This window comes from Pogonomyrmex barbatus, unplaced genomic scaffold (assembly GCF_055798465.1).
Source record: "Pogonomyrmex barbatus isolate J1 unplaced genomic scaffold, ASM5579846v1 scaffold14, whole genome shotgun sequence".
Classification (NCBI taxonomy): domain Eukaryota; kingdom Metazoa; phylum Arthropoda; class Insecta; order Hymenoptera; family Formicidae; genus Pogonomyrmex; species Pogonomyrmex barbatus.
The window spans coordinates 2,248,886-2,265,592 of record NW_028297110.1 but is presented as its reverse complement, the minus strand read 5'-3'; the positions used below and the strand labels follow the sequence as shown (position 1 = coordinate 2,265,592).

At 41.6% G+C, this 16,707-nt stretch overlaps 2 protein-coding genes across 2 annotated transcripts in view; both read left to right on the top strand.

Moving 5' to 3' along the window:
• Positions 1–16,707, top strand: part of LOC105428393 (uncharacterized) — a 151,845-nt gene that overhangs the window by 33,705 nt on the left and 101,433 nt on the right. The window lies entirely within an intron of this gene.
• Positions 4,547–14,490, top strand: LOC105425113 (uncharacterized). Its single transcript, XM_011635704.2, is given in 3 exon segments — positions 4,547–5,222; positions 5,349–13,880; positions 13,883–14,490. Coding segments are annotated over 3 exon segments (8,823 nt in total). The 5' UTR covers positions 4,547–5,024; the 3' UTR covers positions 13,976–14,490.

Here is a 16,707-nt window from a genome sequence, read left to right as displayed (position 1 = left end):
TCTCTCTCTCTCTCTCTCTCTCTCTCTCTCTCTCTCTCTCTCGTACACATTTTGTCATCCTCCCGACCTCCATCTCGTTTCTGCTCGGGGCCCGTTCTCTGTTTTGGTAATCACGATCGACCATCTACGGCCACCGTGCATCGGGTGACCGCAAACTGCAGCTGTATTTTCGGTTATCGCCGATCACCGATCTGCGGATTTTCGGTTTTTACGGGAGGCACGAGGGGACGAGAAAAAAAGAGAGAGAGAGAAAGAGAGAGAGAGTAAGCGCGCGCCGCACTCTTCTCGTACTCGCCGTCACTTCGCTTTTTACCGCTAACTACAACGTTACTCGATGTCCCTGTGCATGTCGCGTTTTGGCGTGCTCCCGAAATCCGCCTTCTATTCCAAATAAAACTCGCCTTTTCCAAGATTATCACGTTCATTGACAAAATTACCTCTAATTTCGTTTAAATCGAGATCGGCAACATTAATATTATAGATTTATTTGTCACAGTTGCACAATTTATTTTCCTTCTATTTTCAAAGTTAACATATTTATTTGTCTTTCATCACAGAAAATGAAAATCCAAGTGTAATCAAATAAATGTACGATTTATCTCTTAGCCTGTGAGAGAGAACGTCATTTTCCTCTTCCGAAGATCGCCCTACGAGGGTTCACGGTTTGCGATATCTTCCTTCGCGCAACGGATGCGGGGATCGCATTCTCCGGATCCTCCGTTTTTTTGCGCATCGAAAATCCGTGGTTAAAAACTCCCCGATAGCGAGCGAGGCGGAGGGAATCGCATGGACGCGAGGGCGCGAGGGCGAGCGTTAAGCAGCTGTCGTCCATTCGGTGCCATTGTCGCACGATGTTGAGTGTTCCCGAACACTGGAGAACGACCGGTATTGTCCCGCTCCTGAGAGATCTGACGATTACCGCGATACCATCTCATCTGCATCGGACCGCCTCGACCGCCTCTCTCGTTCTTTCTGCGCCTACGTATAAATAAACGTGTCTACCACGGACGTGCGTACCTCCCCTGCGACCCCCCCTCGTCGAAATGTATCCCCAACTACCCTGGGAGCAGGAGCGCGCGAAGAAGTCTTCCGGTCAAACATCGCCCGACGCGAATTTAGATGTCGAGATTGCTCTGAACGAGACCGTCTCTCTCTCTCTCTCTCTCTCGGTCCACGACTAAATCGTCTCCCGCGCTGGGATGTCCCTATTAAGATGCTCGTATCACGTGGAAAATTTGCCGACGAGGCCCGTCGACAAGAATGGGGTGCGTGTCGTCGCCATTGTGCCGGGGACCACGGATCGCTGTGATCCGATGTCGCTTGATGGGATGCCGCTTGTCGGCGAGATTGCGCGTACATTCTGTCATTTCACGCTCAGACATTTTTCGAGTGTGTCACGTGGGTAGAGATGATCTCGAATTGAAAGAAGTCCTCCGACAGTCTGTGTTTCAGAATGGATTATACATTGTTCAAAAATAATTAATACGCGTACTTTGCACGTAGTACTTGTCAAATATATCCGTAACGGGAATGTGCTTTTTCTATTTGTTCTCAAAAATTCTTATTATATTCTCCCAAATTAAGTTTCCCGTTGTAGAAAACAATACATTTACATTCTCTTGTTTACTCTTAAAAATTATTCAATTATACGAACGCCTGATTATAGCCTGTGAAAATCATCACTCCAGAGAGATATCCACGTGATACATTTTGAAGATAATGTCTCCTTTCTAGCATACACCAGTTTGTAAAATGTATGTAGACAGACACCGCTCTGATGTGAGCGCGATAAGCTATCGGCATTATGCAGCCGCTTATAAAAACTCGATTGTCGTCGAACGAGCGAACAGAATTAATCTCGATCGGCTCTCTTTTTTCCGATCGGTATATCGAAATGTTTTCTCTGCGAGAAATAATGCTGATTTATAGCCCGCGTTAATTCGAGATCGCACGGTTGATTGCGAGAGACCGAAGTATAAAAAAAAAAAAAAAAAAAAAAAACTATATTTTTGGAAAACGTCCAAATGTCGGTGAGACCGAAAGGGTTTATCAGATTCGCGTCATCTGCGCGAGATACGCACATTCGACTCCTGCGATTTCTCCAAGGGCCGTTATTAAATTTTTAATGGCTTTCATAATCTCCTCTTTAACGCTCGTAATACGCGAGATAAAACGCGATGAAATATTTCGCGATAATCGGCACTTTTCGTCCCGCCGTCCGAGCGTTCATTTAATTTGTCGCTTGGTAAATTAAAATTGTTTAATCCCGCGTCGGTGAACGGCAATCGATAATCTATGTGATTTTGGACGAACGCGTATGAGCGGACCTACAACGACGATGAACGTGAGAGGAGAGAGAGAGAGAGAGAGAGAGAGAGAGAGAGAGAGAGAGAGAGAGAGAGAGAGAGAGAGAGAGAGAAAGAATTAACCACGATAATTAATTACCGCGTACCAAGACACGATAATTCATTTTGGTTTCTGTCAGCGATTCTTTCCGCCTCGGTCGATGTCAATTGCGCGTTGAGGAGCCGAGCGACTCTCTCGAAGAAGATCTTCTTTGCTCTCTTTCTCCCGGGGCATTTTTTTTTAGATTTCTTAGGATAGCCTCGTTATGCACGCGTCGGCGAGCACGCGCACGGGGGGGTGCAGAAAGATACTCTCTTTCATTGCAAGAAACGAAAGTTCTCGGAAAACACGGATGCAACGCTTTTATTATTGTCGAAGCCTTTGCTGAATTTGGTGAACTACGACTATGCCACTATGTGAAGTAAAAAGTGAGCAAGTTTTTAGCAAAGCTTCATCTATCCAAAACACGTTTAAATTATTTCATTTCTGACGGATCGTAATTAATTAGTAAGAAAACAATTGGAAATTGGTAAAATTTTTTATGTATAGAAATATATATAAAATTTAAAAATATTATATAAGAACAAAAGCAATAATAATAATATAATGCTGCGGAATAATTTTACCGCGTATTAAAAGAGAGAAAGAATTAACTTTTAATAATTAATTTTCAATGGTAAACTTGCATAGAAAAGTAATTACAATAATATAATTATAATATATATATTCAAATATATATATATATGCAAATGTGTGCGTGAGATTTTGTGATGCAATAGTGATGCAGCGGTATTCTATTGAATATGATTTGAATAAAATTGCAACATGCATAGAAATACTATAGTTTACATGAATGAGAATTTCAGCGTTCGTTTCATTCTGGCGTCACTATGTCGAGACACATCGTCGAACAAATAGAAAGTTCGTTTTTCGCTTCTTCTTTTTCGGCGCATAAAATTATTAATTATCTCGATAACAGATGGAGATAAACTTGTTATAATTTTATTTCATTTTAATGACTTCGTGTCAAATAAAATCTAACAATACATTCTGTGAATCTAACAATAAATTCTGCGAATCAGAAATGTTAATCTGCTATGTTAATTATAAACTTTTATAAATATATCATCGACGTTATCAAAGTCATTTAATTTAAGAAACTTGTTAATACAATGTGACCATAAAGAGCAGATTAGAACCAAAGTCAAGATATGGCGAATAATTCTGGCGAAATGAAAATCGCTTGATTTATCATAGGCGAGAGAATTTATAGAAACAATTTCATAGAAAATTAGTTCGCGCCATTTATTCCCGTTTCGCTTTCGATACGTCTTGCATTATCGCCTCGCGATACACACGTAAGCGCATTACCTCGGCGGTGTAACAGTGAGAGCGTGATTGCAAACGCGATTCGCACTGTGTCGGAGAAGGATTTGAAATCGATTAGTAATTCGCCACTGCGAACACGCGCTATAGATTTAATCCGTCACAGCGTCGGCATGATCCGATCGACGGTGGAGACTCAGACGGGTCTGTCGTCTCGACACTGTCGTCTTCGACGAGCCACCGGTCGGGAAAAGTGAGCAAGCATCGAGTCGAGACGCTCGCAAAGAGAAATCGCAAAGAGTTTTATTTAGGAATACGTGTCTTGTATCCGTTGCAATAGTAAGTCTTCAATGTCTTAAACGCAATAGAAAATAGTTATACTTATAATTAGCTTAGATTGGCTTAATATCTAGATTTAAGTCAAGTAGTTCGAGTGAGCTTTGAATGAGCTTCCTAATAACGAATTTCGAAAAAATTCAATTGTGTGTTGTAATAGTTATTTGCACGTTTTTATTGTACGACTTTTCACGATTAATCAATTTTTTTTTTTATAGAAAAATTATAATGTTGCATTTGCAGTTTTAATCACTCTGCTTATATGGTGAATATATTTAATAATAACAACAACAATGACTAAGACTATGATTATGACTTGAGTTTGTTATTGAATAATTTTCTGATAAGCGATTATATAAAAGTCCATAAAAAAATGACAGATTCAAATAAGTAATCTTTTTAAAAAATATTCACGCTGTATTCTTTCAAAGAAAACAAATGTTTTTAAACTTGCTTTTTATTTATCTATATGACAGTATGTATTTATGAATTGTTTAACATAAGTATCTTTAAAGTATCCTCTGATAACAAACGTGCAATATAAAATATATTCTTATCTATGATTTTATTTTATAAGTAATTTTCTTTTCTCTTTTCATTATTTAAATTTATATTTACGCATATTTTATTAGAGTAAAAATTTACCAATGTGCGTGAAATTGCAGTTTGAAACAGTTAATAGATCATAGGTAATCTGTTTATGTGCCATAGAAACAATGCATCTTGGCTCAGGCGCGTATTAATTTCTTATCAGCATGTGCATGTTAATTTTATGCTGTCAAACATAGCAAACATATTGTAAAAAGTGATAAAGTGTAAACATAAAAATTTAAGTAAACAGATTTTTCTGCATAATCAATACGATAAGAGAATTATAATAAAATGGCATGTAAGATTAAAAAAATAATGAAATTCAAAACAATCCATAGAAAAATCATAACGTTATATCAAGTGTAAACAAATACAAATTTAATTATGCGATCGTATAATTAAAATACATCTTAACATTTCTCTAGATGATTGATAGAAAAAATGCAGCTTTTGATTATTCTGAAGACTGCGTTAATGAATGCAAAAGAAGCATACCGTTCGAATCTCAATGTAACGCTGCAAGTTTCCGAATTCCGTTTCGAATAAACTGGACTATCGTACTGATCGTAATAGTCTCAATATTGGTCTGTCAATTCGCAGAATCGGTTGCCGAACAGGTGTCGGTAAGTATAAATAAAATTCTTCACCCTTCACTCTTTGCTATAATAAGACAAGATTAAAAAAAAAAAAAAAAAAAGACTAGACATAACATTTGCTCCTCTTTGTATTTGCCTTTTCTTACTTAATAGAATTCCCGTGGAAAAACGAACTATGATCAACATTGTTTGGAACGTAACGCGCGAAGATCGATGACATCCGGTCAATCTTTACGAAGAAGCATCGCCAACGATGCTCCGCCTCTCACCTCGGAGGATATTTTATCACGCTTGGAGGCTGCTGCAGCTTTGCGTGACAACCTGGTAACGGCGTTAGGCCGCATACTCCTGCTCTGCCTCGACGAGGACACGAGGGTGCCCTTCGAGCGGATTCACGATGCCGTGCGAAATCGTCGCGTCGCGGTCTACGAGTTCCTTCACGTTCTGCCGGCGCTGAGAAATAAGCTACCGAAGCAACAATTGTACAAGCTCCTGCAAATACTGGAGAGAGTCGACAACCGCTTCGTCTCCGAATACGCGTCGCTCTGCCTTAACGCGTTCTTGAATGTCAACACCGCCTTGGTGCCGCTCGCCGATATGTTGCGCAACGTAGATCCGAACGTGATCGAGTCAATATCACACGAGCAAAGGAACGGGATAGCTCCGTCCCTGACGAAGGACGTTGACTTCCTGTTACAAACGGCTCGCGACGGCAACCAGATTTTCGATTTGCGCGCGGTGTCCGCGATATTGTTAAATTATCCGGCGTTTGATCTGACGGATCCGGAGGTTCACGGCGCCATCAAATTTATCGCGCAGCGAATGAAGGAACGGTCGAGCTCCACGGAAGATACCCTTTTGCATCACCTGGGACCGAATCTGGAGAACCCGATGGATCTTTTGAAAACTGTTCTCGAACGATTGGAGGCGGACGAATTCTCCTCTGACACAATCAGAGAAGCGGCCTCGTTGTTGCTTCAGAATTTCAACGTGGAACCTTATTCGACAAAACGGAAGAATGATTGGAAGAATCTCTTGAAAGTGACGAACGATTATTATCCCACTAATGCCGTTGCCGTAGCTAAGTATCTGTTGGATCATCTCAATAACTCGGATATTCAAGATCTCGACATTGATTTTTATGAAACAGGCGATCATGCTCTGTTGCAAGTATTGACGCGTCTCCGTAGAAAGCCGCACCTGCAACATTTGGAGAAGCCCTTGTCTTTCCTGATACCTTTTGTCTCTCAGAAACTGGCGAGCGATGCCAATTATGATTATACGGCGCCGATTAGCTTTTACGAGATAAACGATTATCTGAATTCCTTCGAAACCCCTTGTCTGCAGCAAAACATTAGCAACGCGATGAAAACGTTACGTCCATATTTATCTAAGGATTTGCCATGGACTTATGCCTTCGGAGATAGACGAGTGAACGACGATCCTTGGGAATTAATTTTAACATCTCTGACGCGTTTGAGAAACGTCCCGGTGAGCAAACTGCTAGCGAACGCTGTCGATAATTTCGTTTACAAGAGTCATATCTACGGTTTAACCCGTGAACGAGAATCGCTCTACGACGCTGGCGTTATTTTTCAAAGAGATGATTCGACAAACGTTGAAGTCGACTTCTTTTCTTTACTGATAAACGAGATACCGAACGTCTTCAAAAGCGACAAATTCACTCCCATGCTGAATTTTCTGTCCAAGCCGAACGTTCTCAATATTCTCGGCTACGAGTTTAACAAATTTGAACACGAAACGCCGAGGAGTTTATTATTAGCGGTACTGAAGAGAGCGTTGACGCTTCCCCTCGTGAAATCCGACGAGTCTTTATTTGCGGCTCTCGAAAATGCTAACAATTATCTCGAAGAATTGCTGCTGATCAATCTGTATACCTCGGAGAATCTGCAATTGTTGTTAAAATATCTGCCGCATATCGATAGCGATTCGCGATACCTGCCACTAAAGATACTCTTCAAGAAACAAAAATTATTCACCTACTTGTCGTCGACTTTCAGCCTGGTCGACGTAGATACGCCGATAGAAAGACTCCTGCTCATACTACAGACAGTGGGCCTGAAAACCGCGGAACCGAAGCTCTCCGAGGCGCTAAGATTCGCTCTTGATAACATCAACGGGCCGCCGTTGCCAATTAAAATTTTCGACCGCTCTGACTTTATTTATCTGATTCAGCAATTGCTGTCGCGTAACAAAACGCTGCAGGACGAAATTCTACAGTCGTATGCGTACGTGAACGTCACCGATTGGAACATCTCCATCAGTGGAACGCCGGAGAACGTTCTCGTCAGAGCCTTGAATTATCCTGTTTTTTATATCTCATCGGACGGGAATCTAGCCGATCTCGTGAAGCGAGCGGAGAACATTCTGGAGAGAAAAATTGTGTTCCACATCCTGAAGAGGCAGACGTTGGAGGCGATGCTGGAGTACCTGCCGAACAACACGTACGTGAAGCCTGTGATTTTGTTGTTGAAGAAAGCGGATTTGATGACTCTCGTGCCAAATTTGAATCCGGCGATTTTAGAAAGTGCTATCCCGCGCAACGCTCTGATTATCCTTCTAAAAAGCTTGGCGGAATCTTACGTAATACGCACGGAGAAATTATTGCTGAGGCATATAAGAGCGACGTTGAGTTTTTTGGACGGCGCAAACGAAGACGAGAATCATCAGACTCCGATCTTCGCTTATTTGATCCAATCGTTGCAAGATCCGAGCAATGCCAGCTATCAGTCACTCCTACGAGAAATAAGCCAATTGCAAAACCCGACGATTCTGCCGGAAGAACGGGAAGCCTGGCTGCAAAATTATTTCCAGCAGATCATCGCCAAGAATCAGACGGAGGCAAACGTAGCGTCGATGATTCTCAAAGAAATTACGTACGATAAATATCTGGACGAGGCATCGCGGGCCAGTAAAAAACGCATTAATAAAGCTGTATCGTTCTTGCCTGCCGATTCTTTCACCGAGCCACTGAGAAAATTGCTAACACCAGATTGGGCGTACAGCATTTTGCCGGAGGAGCTCAGAAATTCCGATTTGTTGGAAAAGGAGGAACTCTTGCTAGCGATTCTATACCACACAAAACAACGAATCGACGTCGCTAATAATCTTTCTCTAATGAAAATTATTTCTAAGATCGAGACGAACTTGAAAGGATGGAGGATGAACATCCAACCACTTAGGAATGCCGTTGCTGCCATGAAGGCTGCTGTTTACGATCCTGTTAAGAAACTTCTAAGCGCTGCGGAGTTGAATAAAATCGGAATTACCATTCCTTTCGGTAGATCAGCAAAATTATCGCTATTGGGATTATTACATCGTTTACTATCGCATCCCATAATCAAAAAGAGCGACAAAGTTTTCAAACTGTTGAATATCATTAGACAAGACATATTCAGTTTAGGAATTGACGTCGACTTATTAACTATATTTGACAATGTAGGAATCGCTTATTCCAGCGAGCTTGCTCCCATTAGGTTATTCTTGCACAGAAAAGATATCAACGAAAAATTCGGACGCGCTATTTTAGCGATTACTAATATCCAAAGACGGTATCGCGCGTTATTGAAGCTCCTCTATAAGCATCATGAAATGGGCAACAGCACGCAATTTTTAAACGCGTTCTCGATGTTAAGAAATATCCGACCCGATGAAGGACTCGCGGGCACCCAGATCTCGGACCTCGAAGATATAGTGAACACCATTCCGCATATCGTCAGACAACGTTTTAGATCCATCGAGAAATTGTTCAACGCTGACGTGTTGTCCCGTTTTACGAACGACGACAGTATCGTAAGATCGCAAACCCCATTAATAACTTTATTGTCCAAGATAGCGAATTTATCGGAGGTCAGGAATAACCATACCGTAGCAAACATATTAAACAAACTGCGATCAGAAGTCGAACATTTGAATCATCCGATCGTCACCGGTTTTCAACTCAGACCGTTATTATTGGAAATGGAGCATGTTCGGCAAATCAACGTGGATTATCTCAATAGCATCTTAAACCCGGAAGTACTTAGCTACTTGAATCCAGAGAAATTGTTCAACATGCCCAATAGCGAGATACTTAGAAATATCGTTGACTATTTATTGAACGAAGGGCCAGCGTACGTCGATTACAACATGCAAAAACAGCTGCAATCGTTCAAGCGTGCTCTGGAATTGACGATAGGTCCTGAAAAGAAGGAAGATTTAACCACAGAAGACTGGGAAGAAATGCTAGCCTTAATACCGCACAAGAAAGATTTCGTACCCATCAAAATCTTCTTGCAGTCCAAAGAGATCGCCAAGTATATTCAGTACAAAGACACGAATTGGAAGATGTTTCCTACTCCGGTCAAAAAATTGCTTTATTTGTTATTCTTGATAAAAAATAAATATAAAATTGAAAATGAGAATGTCAATGAGTCGGCAAATAAGTTGAAGAAAAATCTTGAAAACCGTTTCTACTTCATTACCGAGGAAGACATTAAGAATATGCATCGTACCTTGATGAGTCTCAAGCTCAACTACAATGTAGTGCCCCTGAAGATATTCTTAAGTCACGATAATATGATCAAATATCTACCGCAAGATTTCAAATACACGAACTATAGTACGTCGATCGACGCCTTTACCGCTGTGCTGGATAATCTGCTGCGCTTGCCCACTCTGAGACGAAGGGTGACTCTTTACAAGACCATGAGGTTCGTGAGACAGAGTTTGCAAATCTCTTCGACGAGGCGATCATTTCAAGAGATCCCCAAAAAGTTATCCAGTAAGGATCTCGAATTAGTCACGATATTAAACATGTCTCCGAAACTACGTGAATTTTTCAAGTCCGAAAACTTAACGAGTTTACTACCGGAATCGTTCACTTTCGACAACCAGCCGACGTACAAGACGAAAACGCTACATTTGCTGCGGCAACTGTTAAAATTAAACACGGACGTTCATTCGGAATTAGAGGGACTTGTCCAAGAAGTGGAAACCTATCCGGACGTTCCGGACATCACGGAGGATGATCTCGTGCCACTACTTAATATAATTCCCGTCACCGGAATGCCTTACTTGGGGCTTATTAGAAAATATTTGAAATCTTACACGTTAATCAAGATGTTACCTGGGAAGTTTGATATAAAGCAAGCGTCTACCGTCAGAGTGGCGTTACACGATGTTCTACGGATGCTGAACGCCACTCTTGGCTCTACGAAAAATGACAAGCTGCAAGATACCCTCAACGTACTCGTAGGCGAATTGACGAAAGTCAGTTCCGAAATAATACCACTGAGATCGATAGTCAATAGCGATGACATAAGATCTATCATAAGCGAGATTCCGTTCAACCAGTACAATCAGATCAAACAACTCAGGACGCAGATGACGACTAAAAAAGTCATCATGTCTTTACCTGTGAATTTCCAGCTGACCGAATACAGGACGAAGAAATTGCGCGTGTTAGCGGTACTAGGCGAGTTATCGAAAAGCAACGCGTTTCTATCTTTGGCGTATTCGATCAACTTTGCGAAAAGAATCGTTAGCAAAATGCCGGATACGCCTGCGGTAAACGACACGGAGATCGAGAAGCTATTATTGCCATTGCCGTTGGATACTTTCTACATAAAGTTACTCGTAAATAATTGCAGACTGGCCACCTTGATGCCGTATTTGCCGATTCATTTCAATATTAGCAGCATAGAATCGCGGAAGATGAAGATCTCGACGATCGTGCACTACTGCCAGCAGGCCAATCCTACGGACGTGAGTACGAGGCAGGCATTGATTAATGCCGGGACCTTGTTGAAGAAAATGTCCGACATCGACATTACCAGGGAACACGTAGATGTTTTGATACGAGCGATACCGTGCACTTACTTCTCCTCGATAAGTCCCTTGCTGCAATTTCTGTCGACGACAGATGTCGCGTCGCTTCTTCCCATAGATCTCGACTTGTATCGACCGTCACGTACTTTTAAGCAGCGGATTTTCGATCTGTTGAGCGCTCTACGAAACGTCAAGGAATTGCATAACGACAAAATATTTTCCGCCCTCGATTCTCTAGAGACGAATGCGAAATTCTTACCGGAACAAGTATCTATCCCCCAGGATCTTAATCGCTTAAGTGTACTTGCGAATTCTGCTTCGTGCATAAAATACCAGGATTTCGCGTTGAAATCCGAAAATTTGGTCCAGATATTGCCGCCGAATTATAGCTTCCAATCGATCTTTACAAGGAATTCCAATGAAACGCCAACTAGAAATTATACCGAATGGATATCCATTATGCACTTCTCTGCATTGTTTCTACGCGACGTAAAGGTAGACGGACCTATGAAAGACGCGTTCGAAGCTTGCAAGAACGATATGCGTAGAGTAGGAAAGGAGATTTTCCTCTATCATGCATTTGTTCCATTTATTCCAAATGGAAGGTGTGCGAATGAAGTGAAGCCATTAAAATTGTACATGCTCGGCCACAAAGAAGATTTAGCCGTAGAAGATTTACCCAAAGATATTTATCGAGCCTTTTCTCATGGGACCCCGTTCGGTATGGTACGCGCAGTTATGAGAGAACTCGCTTATAGATCAGAGTTAATCAAAAGCAAATCATTGATTAACGACATAGAGGTTTATTTGCATGATTGCATCATGTCTGCTTTTAGAACTTGGTTTCCGTCTTTTGATAGATCGATTCTCATACAAGAAGTACCAACGTTTTCCGAGATCGATGAAGCCATCAATGAAATTCCGAGCGATCACGAGTTCGACAATCTCAGACTTCTCATGCAATGCCAAGATACACAAGTATTGATCTTGGAAAAAAATCTAATGCCGAGAGACACGCCGAAACAGTTGCTTCTGAAGATGATGGAGCTGGTCGAAAAGAGAGATATCAGCGAAGCGATGCGACAGAGTATCAAGACCTTGAAGCCACATCTCGTGAACGAGATTCACAAGGAACAAGTGGAACACGCGATGAAGCAGATGCGTGACTATAGGTATCACGCGAGCAAACTGCAAACCATTCGGAAGTATTTCACGCTATGGGGATTTCAGCTTTTATACGGAAATGATTTCGACATAAAATACTCCACTTATAAGAGTATGCTGTTTGCGATGAATGATTTCATGTTGAACCTCACGATTAGTCGACCAACTGATTTTGCACCTGAGTACCACACGGAATCAAAATATTTAAATCGTACTCTGCACAACGAGATGAAGATCGAGCGCATGATAAATGAGAGAACGATAAATGATATTGATCTGCATTCGCTCTTGTTCGCGTTACCGAAGACGACGGACGAGGGTATCATTCGCGGTATCATCAAATTCTTCTCCATTCCTGACTTGCTGCGTAAACTGAAGTTACCGAAAGACCCGTTCGAGTACGTGACCAAGGGTCGACTTTTACAAGCCATCCTGGACCTGGGCCAGGAGCTGGAAAGCGTGCAGCAAGATCCCGTGCAGCAAGAGGCTCTGGGGTACTTTCGAGATAAAATAACCACCATCGACGGTCTCGACGCGCCAATCGAACTGAAGAAGCACGCGAAGGATTCCAACGTAAACGTGGACATGTACGGCGTGATGCGGGCTCTCGATTACTCGAAGATAAACGAAACCGACGCGGTGAAAGTGGCGATGTTTTTCGAGCGTAAGTATAACAATTTGGTGCACGCCGCGGGCTTCGATCACATGACCTACACGACGAGGGGTGCGTATTTGAAGGCACTGTTCGAGCATCTCATCAAAGTACCTCAGGTGCCTGATGACGTCAAGCAGCATATTACGTCATTACTACCGGCGGTGAGACTGGACGGTCCGGGAGACGAAAGCGTCGACCTGAACGCCGACATCGTTCACGAGGAGATGCCGAGTATGAGGTTTGGAGAATTTTTAGATACCAAATCTCTCACGCCAGTCGCTCGCTTTGAAACCTCGGACACCTTCCAAGAAAATAAAGAGTCGCTGAAATCCGCCGTCGACGATTTACTCCTGACCATATCCTTGTCTGAAGAGGAACATCTCGATAAAATTAGCGGACAGTCCAACGTCTACAAGGATAAAACTCGCGTTGTCATCGAAGTTCCTCAGCACGTTCATCTCCACGACACTCGAAGAAACTTGAATCCCATAAACTTGCGAATGCAAGACACGAATAATTTCAATAAGATAATATCAATAAAGATAAAAAATCTCGCAGAAACAAAAAAAAACGATCGGTCAAGAGACGTGAATCGTCAGGCAGCGGTGAAGAGACAAAAACTGTCAGGCAAGGAAATTAAGAGAAATCCTTCTGATCGAATCAAATTCATGCTGATAAAAAAAATGCGACATGCCAATACGATGGACTACTCGAGTGAGCAACCGCAGTCGAGAAGTTTGAACTATTCTAGGAGCGAAGAGAATAACCGTTTGATTAAAGCTGAAGAACGAATAACTGAGTCTCTTCCAATAATGTCACAGAAACCCGAAGAGCCCAAGAAGTCACATCACCCACGCACGCCTCACGAAGATGCCGCCCGAAAATTTCTCAAATCCGCGAGTATCGATGCCGAGAGCGATGATTCCGACGAAAATACCGAATTGCGAATTGTCAAAATGATACGAGACACGTTACAAGAAAGCGAAGAAAGTTCGTCTCTCTTACCGATGAATCAACATACCGATGATCAACAGCGAAACAGACAAAACTCATCGATAAAAAATCCAAAATTGTGAAAAAAGATCTCAATAGGTATACAAAGAAAAATATACAAAGAAAGAAGGTAAACTAAAGGGATAAACTAAATTTCGTGAAACGTTACGAATATTTATCGATTACTCGTTAAAATATTTAAATGTCAATTATTAATAAAAGTGTGATAAAAATGTAATAATTATTTGAAAACAGAGATAAAAGTTTAGCTTTATTAATTATATTTAGAAATAAATAAAAAAAGTGTGAGAAATTTTTTAAAACTGTATGTGAGTAAAATTTTGCTTCTTAATAGATTAAAGAGAAATTGTTAAATCAATTTCGTAGAAACAGTAAAATTATTTCGATTCTATGAATAATTTTAAAATCCACATTTCGTTTCGATTTTTTGCGTTTAATGCGTGATTATTTTCACATCTGCTTGTGATGTACCTATTAAATTATCAGCTATTAAGAATATATTAAAGATAAAATTTTAAAACAGAATCATCAATGATGATTCCAACTATTTTATAAGTTATAGATAATTAGTTACCATATTCATGGAAGCAATAATAGTTTTGTGAAAAATGATTAGTTAAAATATAAATGAGACTTCCTTTAAATTAAAAAAAAAAAAATCAGGTTAAAAATACTAGATATATAAAAATCAGGTTAAAAATACCAGATGTACATAAAATATTCGCATAACACAGAAATCGTTAATTATTGCTTTTCAAATTAATAATAAATTAAGATTAATAGAGATTAATGGGCTCTTATCGTGATATATCATTCAAGAGATAAAATGTCAACCTGACATTTGCAACAAAACAATAAAAAGTTAATCGTTTCGGAAATTTATTTCGGAATTATTTGGAATACTCCGGCAATTTCGAAGTAACGCGCAACGCGATTTCAGTATCGTTCCTCGAAAGACAGAAACATATTAGATATTGCCGGCGATGCGTGCATATAGGGGCGCGTTCTTTGTGGTGAGCGAGAGACAGAGAGGATGAGAGAGAGAGAGACACCCCCCCGTTTATGTGCGCGACATGGAGCAGCATGGAAGGAGGTACGTGACACAGACGTCACATTAGATTTGGAGGCTAGACGTGTACCAGCACAAACGTATCTCGCGGCGATCTTGCACACATCCCCTCCCCCCGCGTACCCTCGCCGCTCACCCCTTTCTTCCTTTCGCCCGGAGCAAGCACTTTGCTTTTCGGCGGCGCGCGGCTGCGGCTTCAGATACTGCGGAAGATAATCTCGATCTACGCCAAACAGCGTGAGCGACTATGCTCGGATAATATAGATAGCATTCAGCCTGTTCCTCTCGCATCTCACCCGTCTCCGTAACCCTTTCTCTCTCTCCCTCTCTCTCTCTCTCTCTCTCTCTCTCTCTCTCTCCCCCTCCCCATCTCGCTCTTCCTCTTGCTCCCTGCGCGCGCTCTGTCACTGTCCTTTCTCTCTCTGTCTATTTAAAGGCGGCTGAATTCAATAATGCGCCCGTGTATACGAAGACTGAATGAGGGCATTGTTGGTCCCTCGAACCAGTATACTCGCTCTCGCTCTCTTCTACTCTCCCTCTCCCTCTTGCTGCCTCCCGGTCCGCGCTCAATCTGTTTATCTCTCCATCTCTGAGTTCCTGTCCCCCTTCGTCTCCGTAAGGTGAACCAGAGACATACATGGGTCGTTCACGTATGCGGGAGTCCGCGTGTCGCGTTCCGCGAATCATTATTTCTCTTGGTTCTTGGTCGACGATACAATGTATCGAGAGGATAACGAGAAGATAATCCGCGTGCGAGTTGAGTAGTATGCCGTAATTCTTTTTTCATTTTCACAGATCGTTTCCCTCTCAACAAATTCTCCTACAAATATTCTCGAGATGAAATTAAAAAAAAGAAAAAAAAAATTACAGTTCGTGCGTCTGCAATTGATTTCTTACTTTATTATTACTATCATTACTTCACTATTTCTGGAGGATTTCCTCTAACAATTAACTGACTTGTCTTGAATCTTTAACACCTAGCTCGTTAATTTAACATGTTATTAACGTCTCGTAATGATACGTTTCTCCCATCCCCAACTAGAATTGCTTAGTTTAACGCCTTTAAGACCTTAAATCTTTAATCTTATATTTTCTTCATACGCAGTAATGTTAAACAATTATGTACCTCGAACAAAATCTGATAGAAACAGCGAAACGCTTTGAGCGGACGGGCGATCATGGTTTTCCTCTCCTCCCCGTTCCTCACGTTGATCACGAAATTGCCTAAAGCGTTGCAATAAGCCATAAAGATACCGTGGCGGATACCAGCGCGCCGATATATACGTGAACCCTTCCTTATAAAGATATGTGTATCCTGCATCGAGAATAATTATATAGACGCGCACGGTCCGTAAACCAGCAGATTCACCCGTACCCGTAGATGCACCCTCTCGATGCACTCCGTCTTCTCCGTTTTCTTCCATCTTATCACGTTTCGCGCAACTCGCACGTTTATTGACGTCTCAACGATGCGCGCATATCTTTCACTTCGTCAGGAAAGCGTGACCGTGCGCGCGCCGGGACGAATGCGAATTAAGTTTCTTTCTCAATCGTCTTAGAGCACGATTCCGTTATCGATAAGAGACGTCTTGAAATTCTCGAGCCACCGTCGTACGTCACGCTCGAGTGGAAGATCGCGCCGAATACGGGAAAATTATCGAATGTTAGAATTAAAATGAATGCACGGGGGGAAACAATTTTGCTGGACGTACGCAGATCTGGAAAATAATTTTGTTCGGTCTATATTAACTATGGTAACTATATAGCTTTATTATCTATAA